This window comes from Lontra canadensis, unplaced genomic scaffold, assembly GCF_010015895.1.
Source record: "Lontra canadensis isolate GAN:19392208 unplaced genomic scaffold, GSC_riverotter_1.0 scaffold171, whole genome shotgun sequence".
Classification (NCBI taxonomy): Eukaryota; Metazoa; Chordata; class Mammalia; order Carnivora; family Mustelidae; genus Lontra; species Lontra canadensis.
Window position 1 is genome coordinate 239,089 of NW_022631165.1, and position 25,834 is coordinate 264,922.

A 25,834-nucleotide genomic window follows, 5' to 3' on the forward strand; every position below is an offset into this window, starting at 1 on the left:
GGGGCCCTCACCTGTAGTTGCCTTTCTTGGTGAGCAGCTCCTTGAACTGGCCCAGGGTGACGGCACGGCCCCGCACCAGGGTCCTGTAGGGGATGGGCTCCCCGCAGAAGTAGTAGGCCACCACGATGCTGTCACACGGCTGCGTACTCCCACTGCCCGCCTTTCTCTGGGACTTCGTCCTGGAGGTGGAGGCGCACTGGTGACTGCTAGGCTCAGTGTCCCACAGGGCACACCCCAAAGGGCCACAGGCCCTCCAGGAAGCACAGGGCAAGGACTTGGTGGGGGCTCGTCATCCTCATACACCCCCTTGCCTAGAGCTCCAGGGCCAGCCCTCTGGGAGCCTCACTCCATGTGGTGTCCTGACCCGAGGGTCCAGTCCTGCGTCAGCCCCCTGCGCTCTCAGACCCACAGCAAGGACACCAGCTCATCCCTCCCCTGCCTGCCCCCCTGCCCCCATACAGCCGGCGCCTGTTTCCCCACCACCCTCCTATACCCACCACATGGCCTCAGGCCTCCCTGTGGTCCGAGCTGGCTGGGGGAGCGGCAACCCCTACCCAGAGCCCACGAACGCGAGGGAGCAAGTTTCTCGGGGCCGGAACCCACAGTGGATCCCAGCACCTGGTTTCCTAAGACACCCAGGCCACTGGAACCAACGCGGCCCCCAGCTGGAGGCTGGGCCACACTCCCTGTGGCCCAGGTAAGGGTCAGAGAGCCCTGTGACTGCGGGAACGCCTCACGGCCGGAGCACGGACGAGGAACAGCCCCGGGCACGGATCTGAAACGGACCTGCCCCGCAGCAGGGAGCTCGTCTGGAGGGCAGGGACAGAGCCCAGCCCGACACGCAGAGAAGGGCAGGAGCCCAGCACCATGCTGCCCAGGACCACGCATCCCGATGGGTGCTGAGCCGTGGCTCTGTGTCTGAGACCACAGGCAGCACCGTGCAGTCGTCCAGCAGCTCCTGTCTCTGTGACCGCTCCAGAGCTGCCCAGGTGTGCTCCGACACAGCCCCTGGCCCCTGCTGGCCGGGAGCTCACGACCAGCTTGTCTCTCCCTGGGAACCCTCCCTTTCCCAGCTGCTCCTGGGCACATGGCTGACAGCCACTCGGGCTACGTGGCCATCCACTGCTCAAGCCGGGCTCCTGGGTGCCTGCTCTCCTTCCTACAAGGCCCAGACACGGCAGCGTGCCCCCAGGCCGGCGAGGAAGCTCAGGACAGCGGAGGCGGGTGGGGGGCACCGGCCAGAGTGAGGAGGAACAGCAGAACTTCCTCTCTGGCCCGCTGGCCGCATGTCCCGCGAGGATGGCCCGCGCCTCCTTTGATGGAGACAAGAAGCTTGAGCCCAGCCCCATCTCTTCCAGTGCGGCGCCCCAGATCCTGTCCTGGGAGCAGCGGCTCCACCGCGGGCAGCCTGGGTAAGCGGGACCCGCGCGGGGGCGCACGTACTCTGTCTCGGAGAGCTCCAAGTCCGACACGGCTGGCACCACGCTCAGCACAGGTGTGCACGCTGGCCTGACGCAGGAGCGCCCCCGCTGGATGACCTCCTGCACATACCTAGGGAACAACCACGTCAGTGAGCTGCAGGTCCTGGGCGGAGGCCTCTGCCAAGGCTCGGAGGGGACGGCGGGGCCCCCACGAGGGTCCGTCACCACCAAACATGGCTCCTACTGTGTGAGCGAACAGACACCAAACCACGGACAGGAAGGTCAAGGGCTGCTTCAGGGTCGGTCGGGAGGCAGAGGCCGCTGGACTGTCCGGAGCTCCTAGATTCCTCACTGTGTGACGGAGCTCCCGGGACCCCGCTCGGGAAGCGCTCGTCGGGGGCGCCGCTGTCTTGTCGCATCATCCACACCAGGAAGGGTCTTCTGGGAGGGGCTGCCCCTGGCCTCCTCCGCTCCACATGGCTCTTCCCCATCCACGCCCTGACGCCGCTCCATCCGGAGCAGCGGGCCTGTCCCGGGGCCAGCCGCGTGGCAGCAGCTCTCCGCACGGCTGTGCGCCCTCACAGAAGCTTATCTTCTGTCAGCCTGAGGGGTCCACCCCGCAGCGAGCTTGGGGAGGGCCCGGCAAACCCACTGCTGCCTCTGGGCCTTCACTTGTGTCTGTGGCTGTTTACGAAAGGCCTACAGATGCCAACCATGTCTAGCACCCCATCAGGAGGCTCATGGCCCGAAACACGCGTCCCCGAGAGGCTCGTGGGGCTGCACGCTGTCTGGCCGGCAAGGGCACACACAGGGCCCGCCGGGTGCTGGTGGGAAAAGGAGATACGAGCCCGGCTTCCCCAGAGCATGCCAGGGACAACGGTCCCATGCAGCCCCGTAGGTCTGTGCAGAGAGAGGACATCCCACAAGCACGCCCCAGCCCCTTCCCAGATGACCCCCCTGCTACCCCGTCTGCGCCAGGTCATAGGCCCCAGAGGACGAGAGGCATCCCCCGCACTAGCCCAGGCATCTCGCGCCAGGCTGGCTCTCTGGTTCTATGGGGACAGGATGACAGGGTGTGAGACACGGGGCCATCAACGTGGTTACGCACCACAGCCAGGGCACACACTCAGGGCTCTGCCCAGTGAGACCACCATGGACACCAGCCTCCCCAGAGCTGGAGAGCCCCCCACACAGTGAGGCCCCGGAAGGATGACCAGTGATCACAGACGGGACAAGGGGCGCCGGCGACGTCCGAGGAGAACAGGGCCACTGTGTGACCATGCCCCCGCTCAGAGACCCTGATCCACGTGGAGAAAGTGACCTCAAGGCCCAGCTGAAAAGGTAGGGAAACGACGACACTAAGGCCCGCAGAAAAAGCCTGTTATCACCAAGGAGTGCTCCCCGGGCTTCTCTGAGGCTGCGTGAGCTGCGGGTCAGGCCTCTCTGGTCCCCAACAAGGGGGACTCTGGTGCTTGGGTGTCCCTCCAGGAGAAGACTGTCACATCAGCATGTACTTCAGCAATGCTGACTGTCCCGCCTGCAGACGATGCGGCCCCTTCTGGGGTCTGCGAGCAGAGGCAGCCAGGACGCCCCCAGGACCCCACTCTCAGCTCAGCCCGCACAGCAGCCGGGGGACCTGATGGTAACCCCTAGCGGTTCCATGTGCCATGGGCACTGACAGGACGAGCACACTCCCAGAAGACAGAGGGATCCCCCTCCATCCCTAGAAGGACAGTGTAATGACCACATGCCCTCCCAGACCCTGGTCACAAAGCAGGGCCGCTTGCCGTGCCCTGGGCAGCTCTCTGTGGCAAGAAGCAAGCAGGATGACCAGTGGGTGGCCAGCGCAGCTGTCTGTGGGGCTCTCGGGACATGGGAAGCCTCAGCCCCAAAGCCAAGCCACGGTACCTGGAGCGGCCCCGGCTCAGGGTGTGGCCTGCTCCCCCGACCCCGCATACCTCTGCTTGGAGGGTAACTTGCTGGCTCTCTTCTCTTCCTCCTCCAGACGCCTGCGGGCCTCCTCCAGCTGGGTCAGAGGGTTGGGGGCAGGGTTGGGTGGCATGGTGGGGTCTTGAATGAAGAGGTGAGAGGGCTGGACGGAGTTCCGCAGCTGAGCGCTGACCCAAGGATGCACGGCCCCAGGACGCTCCACAGACAAGGGCCTAGAGCTCTCGTGTGCCTGCTGCTTCTTGGCGCCGGAAGACCTTTGGGAGCAAGAGGACAAGGCGTGGTGGCAAGTGAGAGCCTGGCCAGTGCGGGTGCCAGGAATTGGGGCAGCGCCTGGGGAGACCAAGCTTGGCATTGACCCTGGCTGTTAGGCAACAGTCCACACCCTCCCCCTGTGCCCCTGATACACATGTTCCTTTGTGGCATGCTTCTTTGTAATCTTGAGATTTTACTTATTTATTTGGGAAGGAGAGAATAAGAGAGAGAGAGAGAGCATGAGACGGGGGAGGGTCAGAGGGAGAAGCAGACTCCCCGCTGAGCAGGGAGCCCGATTCGGGATCGTGACCTGAGCTGAGGTCAGATGCTTAACCAACTGAGCCACCCAGGCACCCCATTCTTCCGTAATTTTTATTTCTTATTTTTATTTTTTTAAAAAGATTTTATTTATTTATTTATTTGACAGACAGAGATCACAAGCAGGCAGAGAGGCAGGCAGAGAGAGACAGAGAAGCAGGCTCCCCGCTGAGCAGAGAGCCCGATGCGGGACTTGATCCCAGGACCCTGAGATCATGACGTGAGCCAAAGGCAGAAGTTTAAACCCACTGAGCCACCAAGGCGCCCCTCTTTTGTAATTTTTTTAAAAAGTACTTATTTGAGGGGTGCCTGGGTGGCTCAGTTGTTGGGCGTCTGCCTTCAGCTCAGGTCATGATCCCAGAGTCCTGAGATCGAGCCCCACATCAGGCTCCCTGCTCAGCAAGAAGCCGCTTCTCCCTCTCCCACTCTCCCTGCTTGTGTTCTCTCTATTGCTGTGTGTCTGTCAAATAAATAAACAAAATCTTTAAAAATAAAAAATAGGGCGCCTGGGTGGCTCAGTGGGTTGGGCCTCTGCCTTCGGCTCAAGTCATGATCTCAGGGTCCTGGGATCGAGTCCCACATCGGGCTCTCTGCTCGGCACAGAGCCTGCTTCCTCCTCTCTCTGCCTGCCTCTGCCTACTTGTGATCTCTCTCTCTGTCAAATAAATAAGTAAAAATCTTAAAAATAAATAAATAAATAAATAAATAAATAAAATAAATAAAAAATACTCATTTGAAAGGGGGCAGGGCAGACAAAACCTCCAGCAAACACCCCACCAACTGCGGGCTCACGCTCACAACCCAGGTGCCCCTCTGCAACCCACTTTAATCACTTCACTGAAATACAAACCCGATGCCACACAGACTTCCTTTAAAGAAAAGTTTTTACTATTTTAAAAAACATGTTAACATCAAAATAAGCGCTTTGTGAAAAACCTGAAATATACAGAAAACTCAAAAAAAAATATAAACAATTCGAAACATCACGATTTAGAGATACCTGCTCCCATCATGTTGGTATATCCCCTTCCCTGTTAAAAATACTTAATTGGCACATCTCTGAACCTATAATTTTTCCTGATTTTCCCCTCCATGCGCTAGCAAACCTGTGCCTTTGTTACTCAACACAGAAAACGCTTGACGCCTCACTCAACCCCTGAGCGAATTCCAGGAAAACATCAGCCTCTCTTAGCTGTGGCTGCAGCCCTCGGAAAGGGGGTTTCGTGCCAGGAGGGAATCCCAGAAAGAGGGCCCCCTGGGCAGTGGGTAGGCTCAGTGCCCTCAGGACCCCAGAACTGCCCAAGGCAAGACACCCCAGGGGGAATGGGCTCAAGGCCAGCCACAAGGACACCTCCTTCCTGGGGCCCAACCCCCACCCCCTCCCTGCCCGGCTCTGTACCCAACCTCCCCTCCCCCACTTCCTCCCAAACCCCATCCCCTCCCAACCCCCGCTAGCCCCTCATCTCTCCCCGCATCCCCGCCAACCCGTCTCTCCTCCCCCCACCCCTCTCAACTCCCCACCCCCACTCTGTCTCCCATCTGCTGGCCCCACCAGGCCCCACGAGGTCCTTCGTCTCCCTGCCCCACGCCCCCATGTAAGAACAGCAAAAGCAGAGGCACATGGCCCCCTAGCTCTGGGGAGGCCAGCGGGAACTCATGGGGACGCTGAAACACCGTCATGTCCTGACAGCAAGCCCAGAGCCATCCCTTGTGAAAATCCAACACCGGAAGAAATCCAGAGAAACCAACAGTCCACCCCACCAGCCAGAATGAGAGAGGGGATCTGGAGAGAACCGTCAGCCAGAACAGGTTCTGGGACTGTGCTCGTCCCCAGGGCCACGTGGAGACCAGACACGGGGCCCCAGAGGTGGGCAGTGCCACCTCGGCTCACCACTCAGGAGGGGCTGGGCAGGTCCCACCTGATACCCCCCCACCGGCCGCACACACTCCAGCCTCCCCAACCACGTCCAAAACGGAGGAGCATCAGGAGAGCCTGAGACGGAGGAAGCAGCGGAAGCCCGCCCACCGCCAGCAGATCCCACCAGCCCGGGGCCCAGACAGCCAGCTGCCCTGTGAGAGATGGTACATGTCTCCAGCCCAGGGGTGCGTCTGAGCCAGCCCCGGTCCCCCACGGTTTCCCCACAACGGGGGAGTCCACAAGGGGCAGCAATGGCTCGTCCAGAGGCCAGGTCCACACCAACCAGAGCAGCCCTGGCCCTGCGGCGGCCAAGATGGAGCTCTGAGGGCCGCAGACAGCCGATGGCTGGAGGGATGGCCTGCTGCCAACCCTGCAGCCTCTGTCTGCAGTGATGGGCAGGCACCGGCCTAACTCCCCCAGTCACTGAGGTCACCGTCATGTGGAGGCGTCACCACCCCAGAAATAACCTCGTGAGAACAGCCGTGTGACAGCGGGGGCCCCCTCCTGGGCGAGGGTGGGGGGAGCAAGAGGAGCTCAGACAGAGCATGGCAACCGCAGACTGTCACCCGCGGGCGCTCCTGCCCAGGACACGATGGGGGGAGGGGGGCATCTGTGAGCTCAGAGGACCACAGAGATCTTGCTCCTGCTGAACGTGCCCCGTGAGGAGACAGCGGGCGGCCAGGCACTGCCTCAGGGGCGCGGGCCGCCGCGGGCCTGGGGGCTCCTCAGGCCGGTTCCACCCCCCGTGCGCACGCCCGGACGCGGCGGCCCCTTACCCGTGGCCGGCCTTGCGGTGCCGGCTGATCTCCTTCTCCCCCTCGATGATCCACTGCATAATCTTCTGGTTCTTCTCCGTGTCCTCCGACGGGCCTGGCGCCTCCGCGCCTGCGCTCTTCCCCGACTCAGCCTTCTTGGCACTTCTTCTGGGGGCAGCGCCGGCCTTCCCGCTGCAAGAGCAAGAACTGGGGGTCACCTGCCGACGTGGCCCGGCCCGACTCTGGGCAGCTGTGCCCTCGGTGCTGGGGGGCTGTCGGGGCTCTGTGGGCCGGGACATGGAGGAAGGTGTCCAGACGGCACCAGCTGGGAGGCCTAGCGCCTGTGCTTCCCCCGCCTGCCCGCGGCGGCCCCAGGGCCCAGACGCCTCCCCTGAGGCAGGTGCATCTGAGGCTAAGCTGCCTGGGAGGTTGAAGGCCACACTCTCCAGCTGACGGCGCTTGGACAACTTCGATTTTTTTAAATTATTTTTCTAAAGGTCTGAGAGCGCTAGCGCGTGCTCGCACACATGCGGGAAGGGCAGAGGCAAAGCGAGAAGGGTGGAGAGGAGCGCCTGCCCGCTAAGTGGAGTGGCCGGACACGGGCCTCGATCCCATGACCCTGAGCCAAAGCTGAGAGTCACACACCTGACCAGCTGAGCCCCACAGGCACCCCCCATGGCTGGATGACTTTTAAAGGGGAGTTCTGGCCTCAAAAACCAGGACAGAGCCCACAGGAGACGAAGCTTGTCACTGTGTGTGACCTTCATCCCCGGGAAGAACACGTGGCCCTCATGGACACGGGCTCAGAGACAAGGAACCACAGCACCGATCCCAAAGCAAGGCTCAGGCTGCCTGACAATAGCCTGACACTCACCTGTAGGCCAGGCTGTCGCTGGCATTGGGGGTGGCGCCCACGCTCTCCAAGTGGCTGCGAGGCTTGGCCGCGTGGCTGTGCACCTCTTGGCCCCATGGGAAGCTGCCCTGTGCCCGGCGGGCAGCCTCAGCGTCGGCCTGCTCCTTGGGCCTGGCTGTGCTGTGGTGGCTGTGGTGGTGGCCGTGCCGGTGCAGGTGTGGGCCAGCTGTGTCCAGCTTTGCCCCTGACTTGGGCGTGTGCTTCCCGTGCCCAGAGGGCACGCCCCCCAGCACACCCATGATCTTGGGCACATGCGTGCTGTCAGGGGAGCGGTGGCCAGGCCCAGGTGACTGGCAGCCAGGTGTCCTCATGACCCGCTGCACGTGCTCGTCCAGGATGCTCTCCGGGTTCTCCTCGTGTGCGTCCCGGAGCCCCATGCAGCCCACATCTGCGTAGCGGGGCGGGAAGTGGTGCCAGGCGGGGGCCAAAGGCAGCTTATGACTGGCCCCCAGGGGGCCAGACGGCATGTCCCCATCCTCGCCTTCTTCCTCCTGTAGGACAAGCCCACGAGTCAGCTCCTGGCACTGCCCGTGTCGCAGAACCTCACATCTGGGGTCACAAAGAAGTCAGCCTGGTGGCTCTGTCCTGGGGGTGGGGTGAGGCATCAGACGCTGGCTTGACTTGAGGACCAGGGAGGGCTCCCTGCCCCCACCTGGCCACAAGCACTCGTGCACACGCGCACGTGGCCACCATGAGTCCCAATGCCAGCCTATGTCCTGCCCACAGACAAGCCTCCATAAGGAGTTTTCCTCCACCTTTCTCAATAAAGGTATTTTTTACCTTTTCAGGTGATTTTCTAATTCCTTGATTTTTGAAAAATCTTATTTATTTATTTAAAATTTTTTTTTTAAAGATTTTATTTATTTATTTGACAGAGATCACAAGTAGGCAGAGAGGCAGGCAGAGAGAGAGAGGAAGGGAAGCAGGCTCCCTACTGAGCAGAGAGCCCGATGCGGGGCTCGATCCCACGACCCTGAGATCATGACCTGAGCTGAAGGCAGAGGCTTAACCCACTGAGCCACCCAGGCACCCCTAAAAAAATTTTTTTAAGATTTTATTTATTTTTTAAACTGAAGTTTTTTGTTTTTTTTTTTTTAAAGATTTTATCCATTTATTTGTTAGAGAGAGAGCATGAGCACAGGCAGACAGAGAGGCAGGCAGAGGCAGAGGGAGAAGCAGGCTCCCCGCCAAGCAAGGAGCCCGATGCGGGTCCGATCCCAGGACCCTGAGATCACGACCTGAACCGAAGGCAAAGGCTTTAACCCACTGAGCCACCCAGGCGCCCCATAAAAAATCTGACTTACTTAAGTCATCTCTACCTGCAGTGTGGGGCTCGAGCCCACAACCCCAAGACCAAGAGCCACACACAGCTGTCGCTGAGCCGGCCGCCCCCGCTCCTCCGCGTTACTGCTGTATCTTCCGCTGCGCTTCGAGAGAATTCTACCCCTGCACAGAGGCGCTCTCGTCTTGCTGTGTGTTTCTTGGTGAATCCTCCCAGTGAACTAGCTGGCCCTCGTCTGTCTGACAGTCCACAGAACCACATCCGTAAACACATCTGACCAGTCTAATTCCCAAGCACACAGCTCACGCTGACTTTCTCATCTCACTCAATAGTGCAGACCAGGATAATGTTCACTAAATCTGGTAGTAACCCAAAGAGCAAGGTAGGAACCCCAACCCCTGCACTCCGCTCTAACCCAATCTCAAAACCTTCCCCACAAGACTTCTCGCTTAACAGGAGAGCACCTAAACGTCGCCAGCACCAGCAGTCAGCTGCAAATGCGTCAGTCTTGCTCAGCGCAGAGGTGGCGCGGAGGACAGACAGACGGGCACATGGATGGGTGGACGGTGAGTGTGCCCTGACGGAGGGACCCTGGGCTCCCTCGCCTCACCACATGTCCCCGTATTGACCCCTCTGCCTTGCCCTCCCCAGGGCACTGGAAGTGATCCCAAAGGGAGCAGTGAAGAAGGGGGACACTCTCCATCCCCAGGAGGCGGGGACTGGCCAACGCCATCTCGGTGGCTCTGCATATGGAAGAAATCCATTTTAGGATTTTGAAATGTTATAGGCTTAACTAAATTGTCTGGGTAATGGTCTTTTTTGTTGTTGTTTTTAATTTATTTATTTGACAGAGAGATAGACAGCATAAGTAGGCAGAGGGGCAGACAGAGGGAGAGGGAGAAGCAGTCTCTGCTGAGCAAGGAGCCCGATGCAGGGCTCGATCCCAGGACCCTGAGATCATCACCTGAGCCAAAGGCAGAGGCTTAAGGACTGAGTTACCCAGGCGCCCCTCTTCTTTGTTCTCATTTTCCAAATTTTACAGAAAAATAAGTTATTTTTTCCAAGACGTATTAATTTATTTGAGAGCGAGCGAGCGAGCAGGCACGTGCAGCAGGAAGAGGAGGCAGTCTTGAAGAAGACCCCCCACTGACTGCAAAGCCTGACGTGGGGCTTGATCCCATGACTCTGGGATCATGACCTGAGCTGAAACTAAGGCAGACACTTAACTGACTGAGCCACTCAGGTGCCCCAATAAAAATAAGTTATTTTAAAATGTGTCATTAGTCTTCTTTAAAAAACCTAATTCATAGCCCATTTATAAAGGCTACAAGATCATACAAGACAGGGCATCTCCTGTCTGTGTGGATTCCCCAGACACAGGTAATTTCATCTCATTTTCTCCCGGGTTTCTGTGTGGAATCACACAGGACAGAAGAGATGGCACCACCGGCAGTGGGGCTGGGGGCCACCCCAAGGACAGAGGACCAAGAGGTGCCTGTGGGGACAACGTGGCTGCAGCAGCCAAGCCCAGCACCCCCGGCCAGAGGCTACTGTGGGCCCTGAATGGAGCCGCACACCTGAGCCAAGCCCACGTGTCTGCCCATTAGTTTCTGAATCAAGATGCCAGAAACACTAGGGGCTGTTGGTCTGAACGTGTCCTGTGACATCGCGGAGCCCCACGCAGTCCCTGGGGCAGGTAGGTGTTGCCCTCTGCGAGCGAGGCTCCTGCTGGATCCAGACACAACCGCCGTGGGCCCACCGGGGACGCCCCGGAGAAGAGGGGACCACCACTTGGCTGCGAGAAAGTGCGCTGGGCACCCACAGCCCAGCGGCCTCTAAGGGGCCTCCCGGGAACCTTTTTTTTTTTTAAAGGATTTTATTCATTTATTTGACAGACAGAGATCACAAGTAGGCAGAAAGACAGGCAGAGAGAGAGGGGAAGCAGGCTCCCCGCTGAGCAGAGAGCCCGATGCGGGGCTCGATCCCAGGACCCTGAGATCATGACCCGAGCCGAAGGCAGAGGCTTAACCCACTGAGCCACCCAGGCACCCCGGCTCCCGAGAAACTGCAGGGCCACAGGCGTGCAGAGCCTCTGAGCCAACTCTCTTCCCGTAAGAGGGTGGACTGGGGACCCCAGCCACAGGGCCACGATGCTGCTGCTGAGCACATACGGGTCTCTCCAGGCCCTGCCTGCCCCCCAACGAGCACCTCCTCCCAGGAGCCAGTGAGGGCGGGGCAGGCTCGGTGGGGGCCTCAGATGGGCAGGCGTCACGGGAGAGGACAGGGTCGGAGCGCGTCAGGAGCCAGCATGCTGGGAGACCCTGGAGGGGGCTCCTCGGGGGCCTGAAGCCGTCCTCAATTCCACCAGCCGTCCCGAGACCGTTCGGAAACGGGACGTGCTGTGGCCCCCGGAGGCGCACTCACCATCCGGACACGCTTTAGCCGCTCCTCCAGCTTCTCCTCGGCCTCCCGTGTCCGCTGCACGGCCTCCAGGCGGTGGATGAGCTCCGCGGCGAACTTCTGGGGCTCCACGCGGATTTCCTTTGGCATTCGGTAAGTGCGCTGCAAGCAGACAGGGGATCAGCCAGCCGCGAGCCGCTCGGAGACGCCGCCCCCCACGCCGAGACGCGCACGCGCTCTTCCTGGTGACGAGAAAGGCTACGAAACCCGCACTTCATTGCCAAGCGAGCCATCTTGCTTTCTCCCTTTCGCTGGTGGCAACCGCCTCGCTGCCCCTCTCCTTGCTGGGCTAGAGCCGTCCTCCACCCGGCACCGACCGGCGAGGCGGAACAGAGCTCCGGCAACGCTGCTCCAGCCGTAGGAGCGGAGAACCAGAGACGGGGAGCAGGCGGGCGCCAGGTCAGGTTACTAGGGCAGCGCTGCCAGGGCCCCAGCAGGCCGGAGCTTCTGGTGTCCTAAGCCCAGGTGTGCCCTTCACCTCGGCACCCCGAGCCTACCCCAGAGAAGCGCCTCTAACACGACAGGCCAGGCCAGTCCCCCTGCGAGGCCTGGGAAGGGCGAAGGGAGAGCTTCCAAGACCACGTAAGAGGGAGGGGCCGGGCCTGGGAGTCTCCGGAGGGAGACAGCCCGCAGACTGTCCCGCATGGCGGGGGCCGGCAGCCCCTGACCCACAGGCGCGGCAGACCAGGCTTCATACTCGGGTCTGCTGTAAGGATGGTAGACCCAGAACTCAGGGGACAGGAAAACATCCAGGGCAACGGGAGGGCCTGTTCGGAGGAGACGGCTCCGGAACGCGGTTTACAGGAATACAGCAGACCATGTTTCCGGAGCGTACTTCACGTTGCTGTAATTCCACGTCCAAAAACGTCGGAAGAACAGCACAGAGGACTCCTGTCCAGCCCTCACCCAGACTTCCCCACCGGAGCGATCTGCCAGTTCCTGTCATTCCCACTCCCAGACACGGACACACAGGCACACACATGCACACGTGTGTGCACGCACGGACACACACGTGCACGTCCTTGACCGGACGGTACCTAACACCGGGCAGTAGTTTGTCCTGGAGGCCAGGCCCAAGAGGAGGAAGGGGCAAGTGTTCCCAGAAGGGCCCGGGCAGTGGGGACGGCCAAGAGGCTGAGGCCCTGAAGGAACCTTCCGGAGAGGACGTTCAGACAGAGCCCCAGAGGCCAGCAGGCTCAGCCGGGGCGTGCTGGGACCCACTGGGGACTGAGGGCTGAAGGCCAGGTGGCAAGAGCTCCATGGTCCAGACCCCGCACGATGCCACACGCAGGCCACAGGCAGAGTGGGAAGTCCTGACGAGACCGAGCCACACACACGTGGCAGGCTCGGCCCAGCGGAGGCACACCCTGAGCCCGTGTGTTCTGGAAAAGAGCCTCTAGGCCGCACGATTATGCTTCCGAAAGGAGCACATCTAAAGGAACGGACCCCCTTCCAGCTGCGGACGAACACAGCACACGGGAACAGGCTGAGGTCATTAAAACTGGGGGACCTCTGGGGCATGAAAACAGCCCTTCCCTCGGCTGCGAGGGGCTCACGCTGGGCAGCTCCCTGGCACACAGCCCCCTGCAGGCCCCGGAAGCCCCCGCCAGGCACGCAGCGCAGCGAACGCTCGAGGGGCAGCTGCAGGCCACCCGTGTCTCGGCTGCGCTCCGGCCGCCACGACAGGACGCGCACGCATGCTCCCGGGGCAGGCCGGCGTCCCCCGCCACGGGAGACACGCCCCAATCACGGCACGCCGCCACCTCCGTGAAGATGGGGACCGCTGTTTGCTGGTTTCTTCGGTAAGAAACGTTACCCCACAAATAAAAGTTCGTTATTTTACCAGGAAAAACGGTTTTGTCCAGAAAAGCAAAGAGCGGCCACCGAGGACAAGCAGTGCACGGCAAAGCTGTCGACGACGCCCACGAGCAAAGGAAAAGGTGTTATTCTACGGAGAAGGGGGAGGCAGTGGGGGGCTGCTGGGCACAGAAGTCCGCGGGACGGAAGCCAGTGGGCCGTGACGCCGGCTTCTCCTCGGCTGAGGTGCGTGCGGGGCTGGCGGATGAGGTGGGAGACGCGGGCACAATCCTCCGCGTAACTGAGGGCCCTTCCCTCGGCCGCGGCTCCCGGGGCGTCTACACAGACCATTCCTGACGCTGGGAGTGCACAGAGCTGCTCCTCCTGGCTTCCTGATTCCAGCGGACGAGGCGCATCCAGATCTGCCTCCGCAGGTGTCCACGAGGTCCACGAGGTGCATGAGGCCCACAGGCGTCCACGAGGTCCACGAGGGACGGGCCACTCTACCCCTGGAACGCTGAACCTCTGTCACCGAACAACATGCTGTTGTCTGCCCTAAGCCCACGGGGCCGGGCGGGGCTCCAGGCCGCCTCCAGGGGTCCCTGCGCGGTGCCCACCGTAGGGGCCAGCTCCCGCAAGGAGGGCTCAAGTCCTGCCCAACTGCACCCCGGCCAGGCCCCCCGCCTGGGCCCAAACAAGCCATGGCGGCCAGGGACCCCCAGAGGCCAAGAACCCCCCACGCTGCAGATAAGCCCCCCACACAGTCAAGAGCTGGCCCTCGCACGGGACCAGAAACAGCCCCGGCAGGTGAGGAGGCCGCTGACGTGTGGCTCCCGTGCGCACTGACCGCCTGGCCGGGCCCCATCTGCTCCAGCCACGTTTGCTCCCGTGAGTGCGTCAACAGCGTGGACACCGGGGCTCACTGAGTCTTCCCCGGAAGACAACCGGCACTCAGAGGTCACCCGCTTCTCTCAGGAACACACAGGACCTCCTACTTTCCCCGAGGGGTCACTGAGGGCCAGGCCCACACGAACGTTGTCAGCCGCCCCACAGGGGTCGGGCGATTGAGGAAGGCAGGCTGTGAGGCCACAGCACCGTCCACACCACACGGCAAGGCCAGCCTCTCGCTGCCACGCCATGGACTGTCTCAGCTCTGTCTTCGCGCTGGCTCGGCCAGGACCTTCCAGAACACGGAGGCTCCTGACTTTCAACTCTGGAACCTTCCCCGAAGGACACCTCTCGCTCCTGACCCTTCTGGATTCTCTCCGCGCCGCGTTCTGAGACGTCGTTCCAGGTCTGTATCCAGCTCACCCGCTTTCTCTCCTGGTTATGTCGAATACTCTGTTTAACTTGTCGAGGTAAGAATTGTTCATTTTGAGGGGGGCCAGGGTGGCTCAGTCCGTTAAGCATCTGCCGTCCGCTCAGGTCCCTGGGGTCTGGGGTCAAGCCCCTTGCTCAGAGGCAGTCGGTGAGGGTCCGCACACGTAACCCTCCCGGCCTCTCTCTGAAATACATCAACCTCAGGGCAAGAAAACGCGAGAGAGGAGCCGCTGCGGACGCCGCGGGAGTGACACGAGAGCTACTCCTGAGCGCCCGCTGGATGTGCCGCCGCCAGGAACCTGACAGCAGGTGTTGCCTGCAGCGGCCTTCTGCCACAGGCACCCTGGACCCCCAAGGCCACGGGGGCCCCACGCTGCTTCTCCTCCTCCCCGCTGCGGCTCGCGGTGCTCGGCTGGGCTGCTTCTCCGCGCCCGTCTCCCCTGGGCTCTCGGGACCCTGTGACGTCAGGAAATCTGAAGCCAGCTCTTGTGCACGGCGGCCCTCAACTTGTGCTGTGTCCTGGCACCACCCCAGCACGAGGCCCCTGGGGGGAGTGAGGCCTCCTCGCCGTCCGCACGGGCAGCGTCCATCCGTCCCATCACAGAAGCGGCTTCTTCCCACCGAGAGCAAATACTCGTGAGGGACTGCGTGGGAGGACGTCAGGGCCCTGGCCCTCAGCACAGGGCCCTTGTCCGTCTCGCACCGCTGCGACGCCGGACGCTCCAGCTGGGCCCTGGGGGCAGGGCCGCGCCTCCACGTGGCCCCGCGTCCGCTCACTGCCTTCCCTTCGAGGACGTGGTCACCCCTCCTGTTTCCCTGCCCAGACCCAGTTCCAAGTTCCGGTGTCCACGGAGCAGAGCTGAGACACACAGGCGGGACCTGCTCCCTGGGAGGGAGCCCAGAGAGGCCCCCGCAGCCGCGCACAGACACACACACGCTCCCCGTGGCCTCTCCCTCTCCTCCCCAAGCAGACCCCGTCTGTCCCTGGTTGAGACCAAATCGGCCGAGCCAAGGGTGGGCTGGGCGGTGACAAACGCTGGCCCGCCCTTGCCTCAGAAGTAAGAGCATTCCCACCTCCCTTCCTCTCAACCATCAACCGTCACTTTTCTCCTGTGAAAACTGAAGAGACCCTAACCGAGGAACCCTGACCACGGACAGGTGTGCGCGGACCCTGCACAGAACCTGCCCACAGGTGCTCGCAGGCGTCCCCGGGGCTGGAGGCCACCGCAAGCTTCCCTTCTCTTCCCCGGGAAGTCCCTGCGGCTCACCCGGTGCGCCAGAGTGAGGGAAGCTCCCCTGCCCTCACCCACGCGGGAGCTCTGCTGCTGGGGACAGAGCGCCCGGCCTGCGGCGCCCACAGGGCACCCAGCCACCTTACTGTCTGCACCCTGAGAGAGGACACAGGGGCAGCTTCCACAGAAAGTGTTCACAGTGACTTGGGACTGGGGTCGCTAAGTGTCCCCACGCTGCACTCGGAAGGCCCACGAGGGGCCGGGCCCGGCAACAAGTCAGTGACGGGCTCAGAGCCGCTGTCCCACCTCGAGGAGAAGCGCCTCACTCACCAGGAAGGGCAAAGGCTGCCTGGTGGCTCGGGTGCTCCGTCAGGCCCCCCCTGCCCCTTGGCAGGGACGGTGCTGGCTGGACCTACAAGCCGCCCCGATGCCCTCTCCAGCCTGCGGGGTGGGACCACACGGGACGACGTGCTGGGCCTGGACGTGAGCCGAGCTCCCAGGACACCAGGCAAGGGCCGCTCCCACCGCCCAGTGCCCCAGCGGCCAGGCGGAGCGGGGAGAAGGGACCGGCACGGGCCAGGAGGACCGGGGAGCCGCGACCTCGCTGACGGGGAGGGGGCGGCTGGGCAGCGAACTTACGGGGATGTGAGGTAGAGGCACCCGCCCGTTGACCTGGACACTCTCCTGCATCTCCCGGCGGTGCTGCCTGCGGATCCTGTACGGCGGGACGCCATCCCTGTGCGGGGAGAGAGCCTCGCGTGAGCACACGGGACAGCGCGGCCAGACCGCCCCGCTGGCATTCCCTGTGGCGCAGTCCCGGGCTCAGCGCAGTCTCTCCCCTGCTTGTAAAGGTCTATTTATTCGGGGCGCCGGGCGGGCCGTGTCGGTGAAGCGTCTGCGTCGGCTCAGGTCACGATCCCCGGACCCCGAATGAGCCCCGGTCGGGCTCCCTGCTTGGTGGCGGCCTGCTGCTCCCTCGCCCTCTGCTCCCTGCTGTGTGCTGTCAGGTGAAGAAATAAAATCTTTAAAAGAAAGAAAGAAAGAGGCCAGCCGACCCGCTGCCCTGCGAGGCAAAGTGGCTAATGGGAGCCCAGAGCACGTGATGATGCCCGGCAGAGCGCGAGGCCCACAGAGGACGGCTTCTCTGCGTCCCTGTCTCCTCCTCACTGAAGGAGTCTGATGGCTGGAAGGCAGGAGTCTTTAGATCGTCTGGCTGTCGGAGGACCCTGGCCTGCCCAGCCTACCCTGGGTGCCGTCCAGAGCTGTGTGCTCCCGCCTCCTTCCCAAGCACGGCCCGGGGGGGGGCGCACGCTGGGGCACCGGGGCGTGTCTGAGCCCGGATGCCCTGACTTGAGGGCATGTACCTGCAGCCACCATGCTGATCTCACTTTAGCAGGTGTCGTGCAGTTGTCCCACAGGGCCAGCACAGGGTGCCCAGTGTGTCCTGACCCCGGTCCCAGGCAGCCCCACACCCCCCAGCTCAGCGGCTTCCTCGGCAGGCAGGGAGGCCACACTCGCCTCTCACGATGCTCTGCCTCCGAGCCCTCGTCCAGCTGCAAAGGCTGCACTCTGCTTCAGAGCGAGGGAGGAGGAGGCTGGGACAGTGTCTCTCTTGCCTGCCTCGGTTTCCCCGGCTGTCAGGGCCCCGGCAGGGTGTACAGTGTGACTACCTCAGCACCCGGCAGGGGCACTTACGGGCTTGGGTGTCAAGGAAAAGGCGAGTGACACACACCCAAAACATCCTGACATGCCCCTGTGGGGTTGTTGGGGTTTCCTGAGCCACCCGATTCCTTGCTTCTCCTACGTTCTGACGGGCACTCAATTCCACACGGCTCTGCGGTCAGACGCTGTCCCTGGACACCCACGTCCGAAGTCAGCAAGCCAAGACATCGCTCGTACTGGGCGGCTGACAGGATGGGCAGCTGTCCCAGGGGCCAGAATCTGGACAGAACACACACCCCTACTTTTTGCCTCTGATGTATATTGAGGTATCTCGCGTTCCAAATTGACTGTCCCTACACTTCTGGGTCTTGTTGTAAACCAAGGTGAAGAGAATATCAGGAAAAAAAAAAATATTTGAAAAGCTTAAGTTCTTTCCTTTAACAAATGGATGTCCTTTCTTAGAACTATGAGACTTTTCAAGAAAACACGTGCTGGCCAGTTAATTTCCATTGTAGCACCAATTTCAGGGAAGAGAGAACCAGCTGCTACAGAGGCCCGCTCCCAAGCTGTCACCGCTTATGGGGGTCAGAGCAAGAGCCAAAACCACGGTCCGCTCCAGCAGGACGCTGCTAACCACACGTCAACGTTTCATCTGAGAGAATGAAATGATCGGGACAGACTCATCTCGTGATGTCACCACCACGTCGTCCCCAAAGAGAAGAGAAGGGGTTCCAGATGCGACGTGGGCCTGGCTGGTGTGGCCCAGCAACAGTGCAAGCTGGCCGGGCCTGCACACCCCCAAGGCAGTGTGGGGAGAACACGTGGACACAGGCCAAGAAGAGCACACACTAGGGGACAGCTAGCGAAGTGGGGCCACCGTGTTCAGACAGGTTCCCTGCAGAAAGATAGGTTTAGGGGGTCTACTCTTTCACGTGAAGAGAGAAGCTGGCTGGGGACGGACGCCCCGACAGCCAGCTGACATTGGCTGCTCCTGTCCCTGCGGTCCCGGGGTCGGGGCACGGGAACACTTCACACCTGCTTGCTCTCCTGCCAAAGGCTTTCCTCCGGCCCTGACGGTGGTGGAGAGTGCCAGGGGTCCGGCTGCCAGCCCGGGCCGCGGCCGGGGACATCCTGTCAGAGACAGTCAGGTGACTGAAGTGGGGTAAATCTGACGTTCGTGGGTGGCCATGACCCCAAACGACCTTGGCAGGCTGGCCGGGCCACACCCTGATATGACCACAGAGAGTTTTACACCATTGGACTTCTGATGTGCATTTGGGTCCCAAAAAGCCACTTGCCAAAAACCAAAGCAGAGTGTCAGGAAAGAAGTTCTTTTCCAGAGAGGGAAGGGTTCCCTGAAGAGAACAGTGGAAGAATAAGGTCCCCTGCGACCAGTGAGGGACGCAGAGGCTCCAGGTGGCTCCGGACAGTCGCCGAGGCCTCTGGGACACACGTGGCCCCCACCGCTATCCCAGTCCTCTGGGCACTGGGGCCGGCACAGACCCAGCGGCACCGGCTGCCGTCCGGCTCCTGTCATCCCAGCTCCCGCGCAGTCTGCATGGGCACGAGATGGGGATCAGCGACGGAAAGAACTGACGGAGAGGGACCCTGCACAGCCAGCACCCTGGGCACCACCACTGGCCCTGCTCAGCCCCCCGCCCCCACCGGTTTTCCTGGTTTCAAAGGTCCCAGCAGCCTCGGCCTCAGGGAGAAGCAGCTGCCGCAAACTCAGGGTGTTTTGTGATCCTCCTGGCAGCGCCGCCTGCCTGTGCACCAGAGGCAGGGGTGGGGGGACCACACGTTCTCCAGGAAGACAAACCCCGCTGGGGACAGCACAAGACGCGCCCGAGAGGAGGGGACTCACACGCTGCTGTCGGTGAGGGACAGGCTGTCCGCGTCGCTGGACAGGCTCTGCTGCTCGCTGTCGTTGGCGCTGGTGGCCGGGGCAAGAGCATAGCCGGAGCTGACGTAGTAAGGGTTGACAGGCTCCCGCCAGGACCCACACCTGTGGACAGGGAGCAAACGTCAGCGGCAGCCCGACACCACGTGGTGCTCCCCCATCTCCTGAGAGTCACCGAGACGTCCGATTCCTGAACCGCACGCGCAAGCCCTCCAGAAGACACAGCACAGAGGGCCGCGGTCTCCGTCCTGCCTGTGGCCACTGCTCTTCCTACACCAACGCTTAAGTCCTGGGCATCTTCCAGATCTTTCCCGTGCGCTTACGCACACGCCCAGGCAAGCACGCGGGCCGCCAGCGAACTCCAGCGGGACGTGTGCGCTCTGCAGGCTGACTTGCTGCAGAGGAAACCCCAACTCCGGAGGCAGCAGCGTCACCAGCGTCCTCGACCTCACGTGCTTCCCCCAAGAGCGCGAGGACACCACAGGTCGAGACAGCCAGGACTCTCGTGCACACGTCCAAGAGCTGTCACCGGATGGCACGTGCAAGACGGGAGGGGACAGTATGTGTCACGCTGCCTTCTGGTCACTTCCTCCCCCTTCAGGGCACTGGGGCCACACACGGACTGGCCGGAATGTGCCGCCAGGTTTCAGTCTGCGTATCCCTGAGACGACAGGGCGGCACCATTACATCCCGTCCCTCCTCAGTCACCTGCTCATGCCTTTCCTCCGCTCTGCACTGGGATGTTCAGGAGTTTCCCAAAATCTACTGAAGCCTTACAACATTCTTACTATTAACTTCCAGATACACGTGTAAAATACACTTTCTCCCTAAATGTCACTTTTCTAACTTTGTTTAGACTAATTTTGGTCACACGACAGTCTTCATTTCTACAAAATCAGGCTTACCAATCTTTTCCTTCACAGGTTCTTTCGTATCTCAGTTGGCGGGCCTTCCTCATTCCATGATTAAAACTGTATTCTTTTATTTTCCCCCAAATGCTTCAATAATTTTTTTTTAAATTTAGAACTTTACCTAAAATGGTGGGTATATTATCTACCTCGTTCCCTTGCATCAAAATGGAGAGTCTGTTGTTAGCACCAAATACTGAATAATCCACCTTATCCTGAGTAATTTTCAAGGCCAATCTTGGTCCTCCCTTCACATGCCTCTTCCTGGAGGCTGCGCGCTCCTCCTGTCTAGACTCCGCTCCCACGCCAACTCCCCCAAAGACCGTCCTCACACAGCAACACACCAGTCCCGGGCCAAGGGACACACGATGGCACAGTTCTCCCAACGGGGGCCCGTCGAGCCCTCCTGGTGGCCAGGGTACGCACCTCGAGTGCTCAGCGATTCCTACACCTCGAGGCCCAGCCTCACTTCTGACAACAGGACCCAAACGCTTGTCACATGGATGGACAACAGCCTGTACCGCGTGCTGGGGACCTGGGATGAAACCGTGCCACCCTCAGTGCAGAAGGAGGGAGACCAGACTGCTTCTCAGCGGACAAAAGCCCTGTGGACAACGGTTAGCAGATTGACAGAACTTTCTGGAAGCTCCAATCCCAACCACACACACAGTGAGAAAAGATGCTTCAACAGGACTTGGGACCAGGCACCTCAGTATCCTGAACGCCCGTCCCACAGGCTGTGCGGGGCTGGGCCAGGCACCCCGTCGCTGGAGGAGAGGCCCGACCAGGTGGGGCCGGCTCTCCCGGGGGCCTGGGCATCCACGGTCTCAGGAGGGGCAGCACCTGAGGCCTCAGACACCAGCAGAATGCCAGCCAGCAAGGGAGGGAGGCCAGTGACACGGCCACATCCCTTACGCACCAGCATCACATCCCCGCACCAGAGAGGGGTCAGTCACTGTCCTCCAGCACACTGGGCCTTCTGACCCACCCACCGTAGCCTGACGCCCCGGTGGAGGCCACGAACCAGTTCCAGCCGAGGGATGGCCAAGGCAGGGCGGTAAAGGCTCTCAGAACAGGGTCTGGCCAGAGGCTCGAGGCAGGGGATGGGGATGTGGACAGCGACACGGACATCCTGTCCCCGGTCCTGTGTTTGCTTACACCTCGCCTAGATGACATCTGACATGAGGCAGGCAAAACGATGTGAGCCTGCAGTGTCACGAAATTTTTTTATTTTATTTTTACTTTATTTTCTAAACGAGGCGCTAGGCCCAATATAGGGCCTGAACTCGCGACCCGGAGGGCAAGAGTCGCACATACCCATTGAGCCAGCCAGGCGCCTCCTGTCATAAGATACTATTTTCACAGAGCACTGCTGTTCCTCGTCTACACTTAAAAACATAAAACCACCAACACCGTCACCGTAATAACCACTACTGAAAATCCGATGCCAGGCTAAGTGCTAAATAAACTATTTTTCTGTTTCTCCATTTCATTTAAAGAATATTGAATTTTGGTAACTTTCCATAAATACCATTTGGTTGAACGAGGAAAAAACCTCCAAACTACAGAGAAAAGAGCAGCCGGAATGGAAGGCCCAGGCCACAGAGCACACTGGGGAGCGCGGCTGCGGCGCCCCCCGCCTCTGCCTCGCCCCGGGCGTCCGGAACCACGGCCCGCGGGACGGTCCGCCGACGGGCCCAGTGAGCCCCGCCCCGGGATGGAGAGTCCGTCTCGGGTCCGCGCTGCTCGGGGTGGCCCACGCATCTCTCGACCGCGGCCCGGTGGGTTCCCGGTCCACGCTGACCACAGACGTTACTTACAGGAACACAACTTCGAAGGACAGAACGTCCATCTTTAAGGCAAAAAGCAAGAAAGAGGGTTTCTTGGTCTTCCGAACCCGCCTCCGGGACACCGCAAACGACTGCGCACGCAAGCAGCACGCGCAGGTGACACACAGGCGAGCAAAGAGAACGCCGGACCAGAGGGAAGACTAGGAAGGCCGAGGAGCTCCTGCCCTCGCTTCACCTTGGAACCTTCGAGACGGAAAAGCTGCGCCTCGGCTCGGAGACGGCTAGTGGCTGGGGCTTCGCTGGCGGCCGCGGGCCAGAGCGGGGCGCACGTCCTCTCCACGATCGGGGGACGGAGGCTCGAGGGGACCAGCCGTCCGCCTGCCGGAAGCACGTCCTGCCGCGGGGTCACTCCTGGGCTGCCCGCAGGGCGCCCGGCTCCTCCCGCAGGTGAACTCGACCCGCCCATCCCGTCCGCTGGGTCTTCCGGGGCCTCCAGATCAAGCAGCTGGAGTTTCCCTCCGAGGCCGTCGTCCGCTGCGGCCGCGCTTCTGGCAGGTGATCTGTTTGACTCGAACGGGAGAGCCTGTCCTGCGCGTCCGAGGTGCCCGTGAAGATGACAACAGGGGCCCGACGCGGCAGGTCCACGGGCATCTTTTCCTCCCGCGGACACCGCGAGGGCAGGAGGGACAAGAGTCCGCCAGGCCGCCTGGCGCCACAGAAGCCTCGGCCCCAAAGACAGCGTCAGTCCAGGCTCCTACCGCGACGCTCCCCACAGTGACCCGCACGGGTGCCTGTGCCGTCTCCGGTGACCGCCCGTCCCTCCTGCGTGGGGACCCCGCCGGACGGCACACTCCAGCGCGGCTGGGCTGCCACCGGGGTCGTCCCGTGACCGTCATGCTCCGGAGACGCGCTCCCTGGGCTGGACACGGGCTTCTACAGACCCTCCCGCGCTGGCGGAAGGAAAGGGACATCAGACACGCCGTGGACCCAGAACCCGGGATGGCGGCTCCGGAAACAAAACGGAATCACCGCAGGACCGGCCCAAGCAGGCACGGGGTCTCTGAGAGAACGCGAGAGGGCCCGGGGGAGAGACCTGTCCGGCCGCACGGGGTCTCTGAGGGAACGGGGAGCAGGGTCTAGGGGAGTCCTGTCTCCCAGGGCCCTGGGGAATGTGGCCTGGGCCGTGGAAGGCGGTGGCTACCAGCGTCCGCGTTGCCCCACCGGGTCCCGGCCGGCTGCCGGCGACCTCCCCACCACCACTGCCGCCCAGGTCCGGAGCACACCGCACCCCCGTCTCTCACAGGGGTGCCCTCCCCGCGCTGAGCCCGGACACCCATGGGACAAGGGCAGCTGGAGTCCGGCACTGACGTGAACCCCGCGGCTAACCCAGAGGACAAAGAACTGTGTCGCCGTCGTCCCGTGGCTCCCCGGAGCCCAGCGCCAGCAGCGCTGGGTCCCTTCTCCCTGAGTGGGGCTGCGACTGCTTCCCGCTGGCTTCGCTCCGCACGCCTTTTTATTTTTATTTTTTCAAGATTTTATTTATTTGAAAGAAAGAGAGGGAGAGAGCACGTGCACAAGGGAGGGGAGGGACAGGGCCAGGCAGAGCCCGCGGCGAGCACAGCGCCTGACGTGGGGCTGGATCTCAGGAGCCCGAGGTCCCCACCTGAGCGAAACCAAGGCTCGGGTGCACCGGCGGAGTCGCACAAGCTCCCCGCTTCAATGGGGTTTGTGGAAGATTCTGTCCCCGCCTCTGCTCCTCCCCGCTCCCTTCCCTCTCTGTAAAAAAATAAATGAAAATGAAAAATAGTTCTCAACCTTTCTAGCGATTGTCAGCAGCAGGTGTGCCCGGAACCGCCTGCTTCTGCACCTGAGGTGAGACCTCTCGCCTCCTCGAAACCCTCTGCGGCCTAACCTGCCCCCACCCTGGGGGATAACCGCTCGGACCCCCATCCGCCTGCAGCCCGCTCCTGAGCACTCACCCCACAAGGACACTCCTGTCAACCCCCTCAGTCAAGTGTCCTTGAGTGACGGTCTTGTGATTTTTTCTCAGAAATCCAGGCATCTATTGTGTTAGCGGCCCCGTTCGGCCCCGGCTGCTCTGACAGAGATGGCGCCTCCCGCGGCTGCCCGGGAAGCGCGCTCAGCATTCCAGGAAAGCGCTCGGGTCTCTGTCCCGCAGCAGCTCCGCAGCGGCTGACGAGCCGGCCCCACTGGCCTCTCGCATTCTCGTCGGTCTGGAGGGAATGTCGGGGACAGACACCCATGTCCCCACACTGCCTTTCCTAGCAAGTCAGGAGGCCCCTGTTCAGCTCAGGTGACAGGTGGGCCTCGTGGCTAATGGGTCAAGGAGGCCACACGGCCTCCTCCTTTCCTCCGGTTTATTTCCTGCATCTGAAATGAATCACCGTTAACGTCCCTGCTCTGACCCCCCATCCCAGCTGTCTCCTCGGTTGTGTCCTCAGCGGCACCCGGCGCAGACACCGTGAACCAGCCCCTTGTACATGACCCCCACTTCCTGACCCTGACCTTGGCACTGTGCTCAGCAACACACACGGCACAAGCCCAGCCCCTGATCAACAGCGGCAGCTGCAGGCGCAAGCCTTCTCCGCGGTGTAGACTAGCGCGTCGGTACTGGAGCGCTACTGCCACGAAACCCACGCCAGGTGCGCGCAGAGCCTCCGGTCGGCTCTCACCCGCTCCTTCCGGCCCGGCTCCCACCCGCTCCTTCCGGCCGTTCTAGGGCCTCTAGGGCCTCGAGGCAGCGCGGCAGCACTCACCTGTGTCTCCGGCCGCGAAGCGATCCGGCACGGGCTGAACCCCTCGCGTGGGCGTGTTCTGAAGCCCAGAGGTGACTGCGGTCGCCTCCGTGCTGGGCAGTTCTTATTCAGCCGCGGTAGCACGGGAGCACGTCAGGCCTTCCCCGTCGGTGGGGAGGCCCCTCTGGGAGGGTGCACCGAACCCCGGGGGCCATGACTGTCCGTCCCTGCAAACTGTGGGACCGATGGCTGCGCCTCGGAGGTCATTTCTTCCTGAGTCTGTGGGACGGTGTCGGCGGCCCCTCCTGCTCGTCCCTGCTGCCCTGCGGGCGATCCCTCCTGGCTGCCCCTGCCGGTCTCGTCTCTTCAGGCTCTCCGCGGGATTTCGCATCCGGGCTGTGGGCCTGATGGTGGCCACTGGCTACACGTGCCATCTAAACGGAGTCAGACTCCACAGATCCCAAGTGCAGCCTCAGACACGGTGGCCGCGCTGCAGGGGGCCTGCCGTGGGGTGACCCGGGGCTGGGGGGCTGGGCAGCCAGCGGGGACCCTCCCACGCCACAGCCCTAGAAGATCTGTGTGGCCACGTAAAGTCGCCACTGGCTGCTCGCTCTCCTGTCGTCTGGAGAGCCCGTCAGTGAGCCCCGAGTCCCCGGGAGGAGGGGGCTCACATCCCACAGGCTGTCCGACGCCCCCACGTCTGCAGCTCTGCCGAGGCCTAACCCTGGCATCTGCTTCCACAGGCCCCACTCTGTGCGTGACCAGCCGTCGCTGCAGACCCGCCGCTGCTAGTTTTCCACGGGCGTCGCCGTGGGTTTGGATGAAGCGCTTTCTGCCAGACGCCAGAGCCTCCACAGCTGGCTGGAGGCCTACCTCCGAGGGGGACTCTGGCTTCCAGTCCTGCTTCCAGGGCACCCGGCCCAGTGCAGAAGCAGCCCTGGTCCGGGGCTGCGAGGTGGGGCCCCAGCCCTGCAAGCTGACAAAGGAAACTCGAATTTCCCCAAATCAGACCTCCGAGTTAGAGGTCCCCCCCCGGGAGTTTGCTCCCTGAATTTTCCTCTCCATGTTTAGCCTGGTCGGTTCCTGAACACATCTTTGATCCTAAGACATGCCTGTTTCTATAGAAGTGCAGAGAACAATGTATGAACCCAAGGCTCCTGTCACCCCCACGGTGATCCCTTCGAGGCCAGCCTGTCGCCC

At 61.8% G+C, this 25,834-nt stretch overlaps 1 protein-coding gene across 6 annotated transcripts in view; it reads right to left on the reverse strand.

Annotated features, from left to right (window-relative positions):
* The window catches only part of AXIN1 (axin 1), a 68,547-nt gene that overhangs the window by 17,797 nt on the left and 24,916 nt on the right, over positions 1-25,834 (reverse strand). For 4 of the 6 annotated variants that reach the window (XM_032845983.1, XM_032845980.1, XM_032845981.1 and 1 more), the window contains exons 3-10: positions 19,145-19,285; positions 16,258-16,354; positions 11,234-11,371; positions 7,489-8,018; positions 6,636-6,806; positions 3,380-3,625; positions 1,444-1,551; positions 12-179 (exon numbers count right to left, since the gene is read on the reverse strand). In XM_032845983.1, the coding sequence (XP_032701874.1) occupies positions 12-179; positions 1,444-1,551; positions 3,380-3,625; positions 6,636-6,806; positions 7,489-8,018; positions 11,234-11,371; positions 16,258-16,354; positions 19,145-19,285 (1,599 nt within the window). The remainder of the gene's footprint in view (positions 1-11; positions 180-1,443; positions 1,552-3,379; positions 3,626-6,635; positions 6,807-7,488; positions 8,019-11,233; positions 11,372-16,257; positions 16,355-19,144; positions 19,286-25,834) is intronic. The other 2 variants (XM_032845984.1, XM_032845986.1) reach the window with 1 other exon arrangement.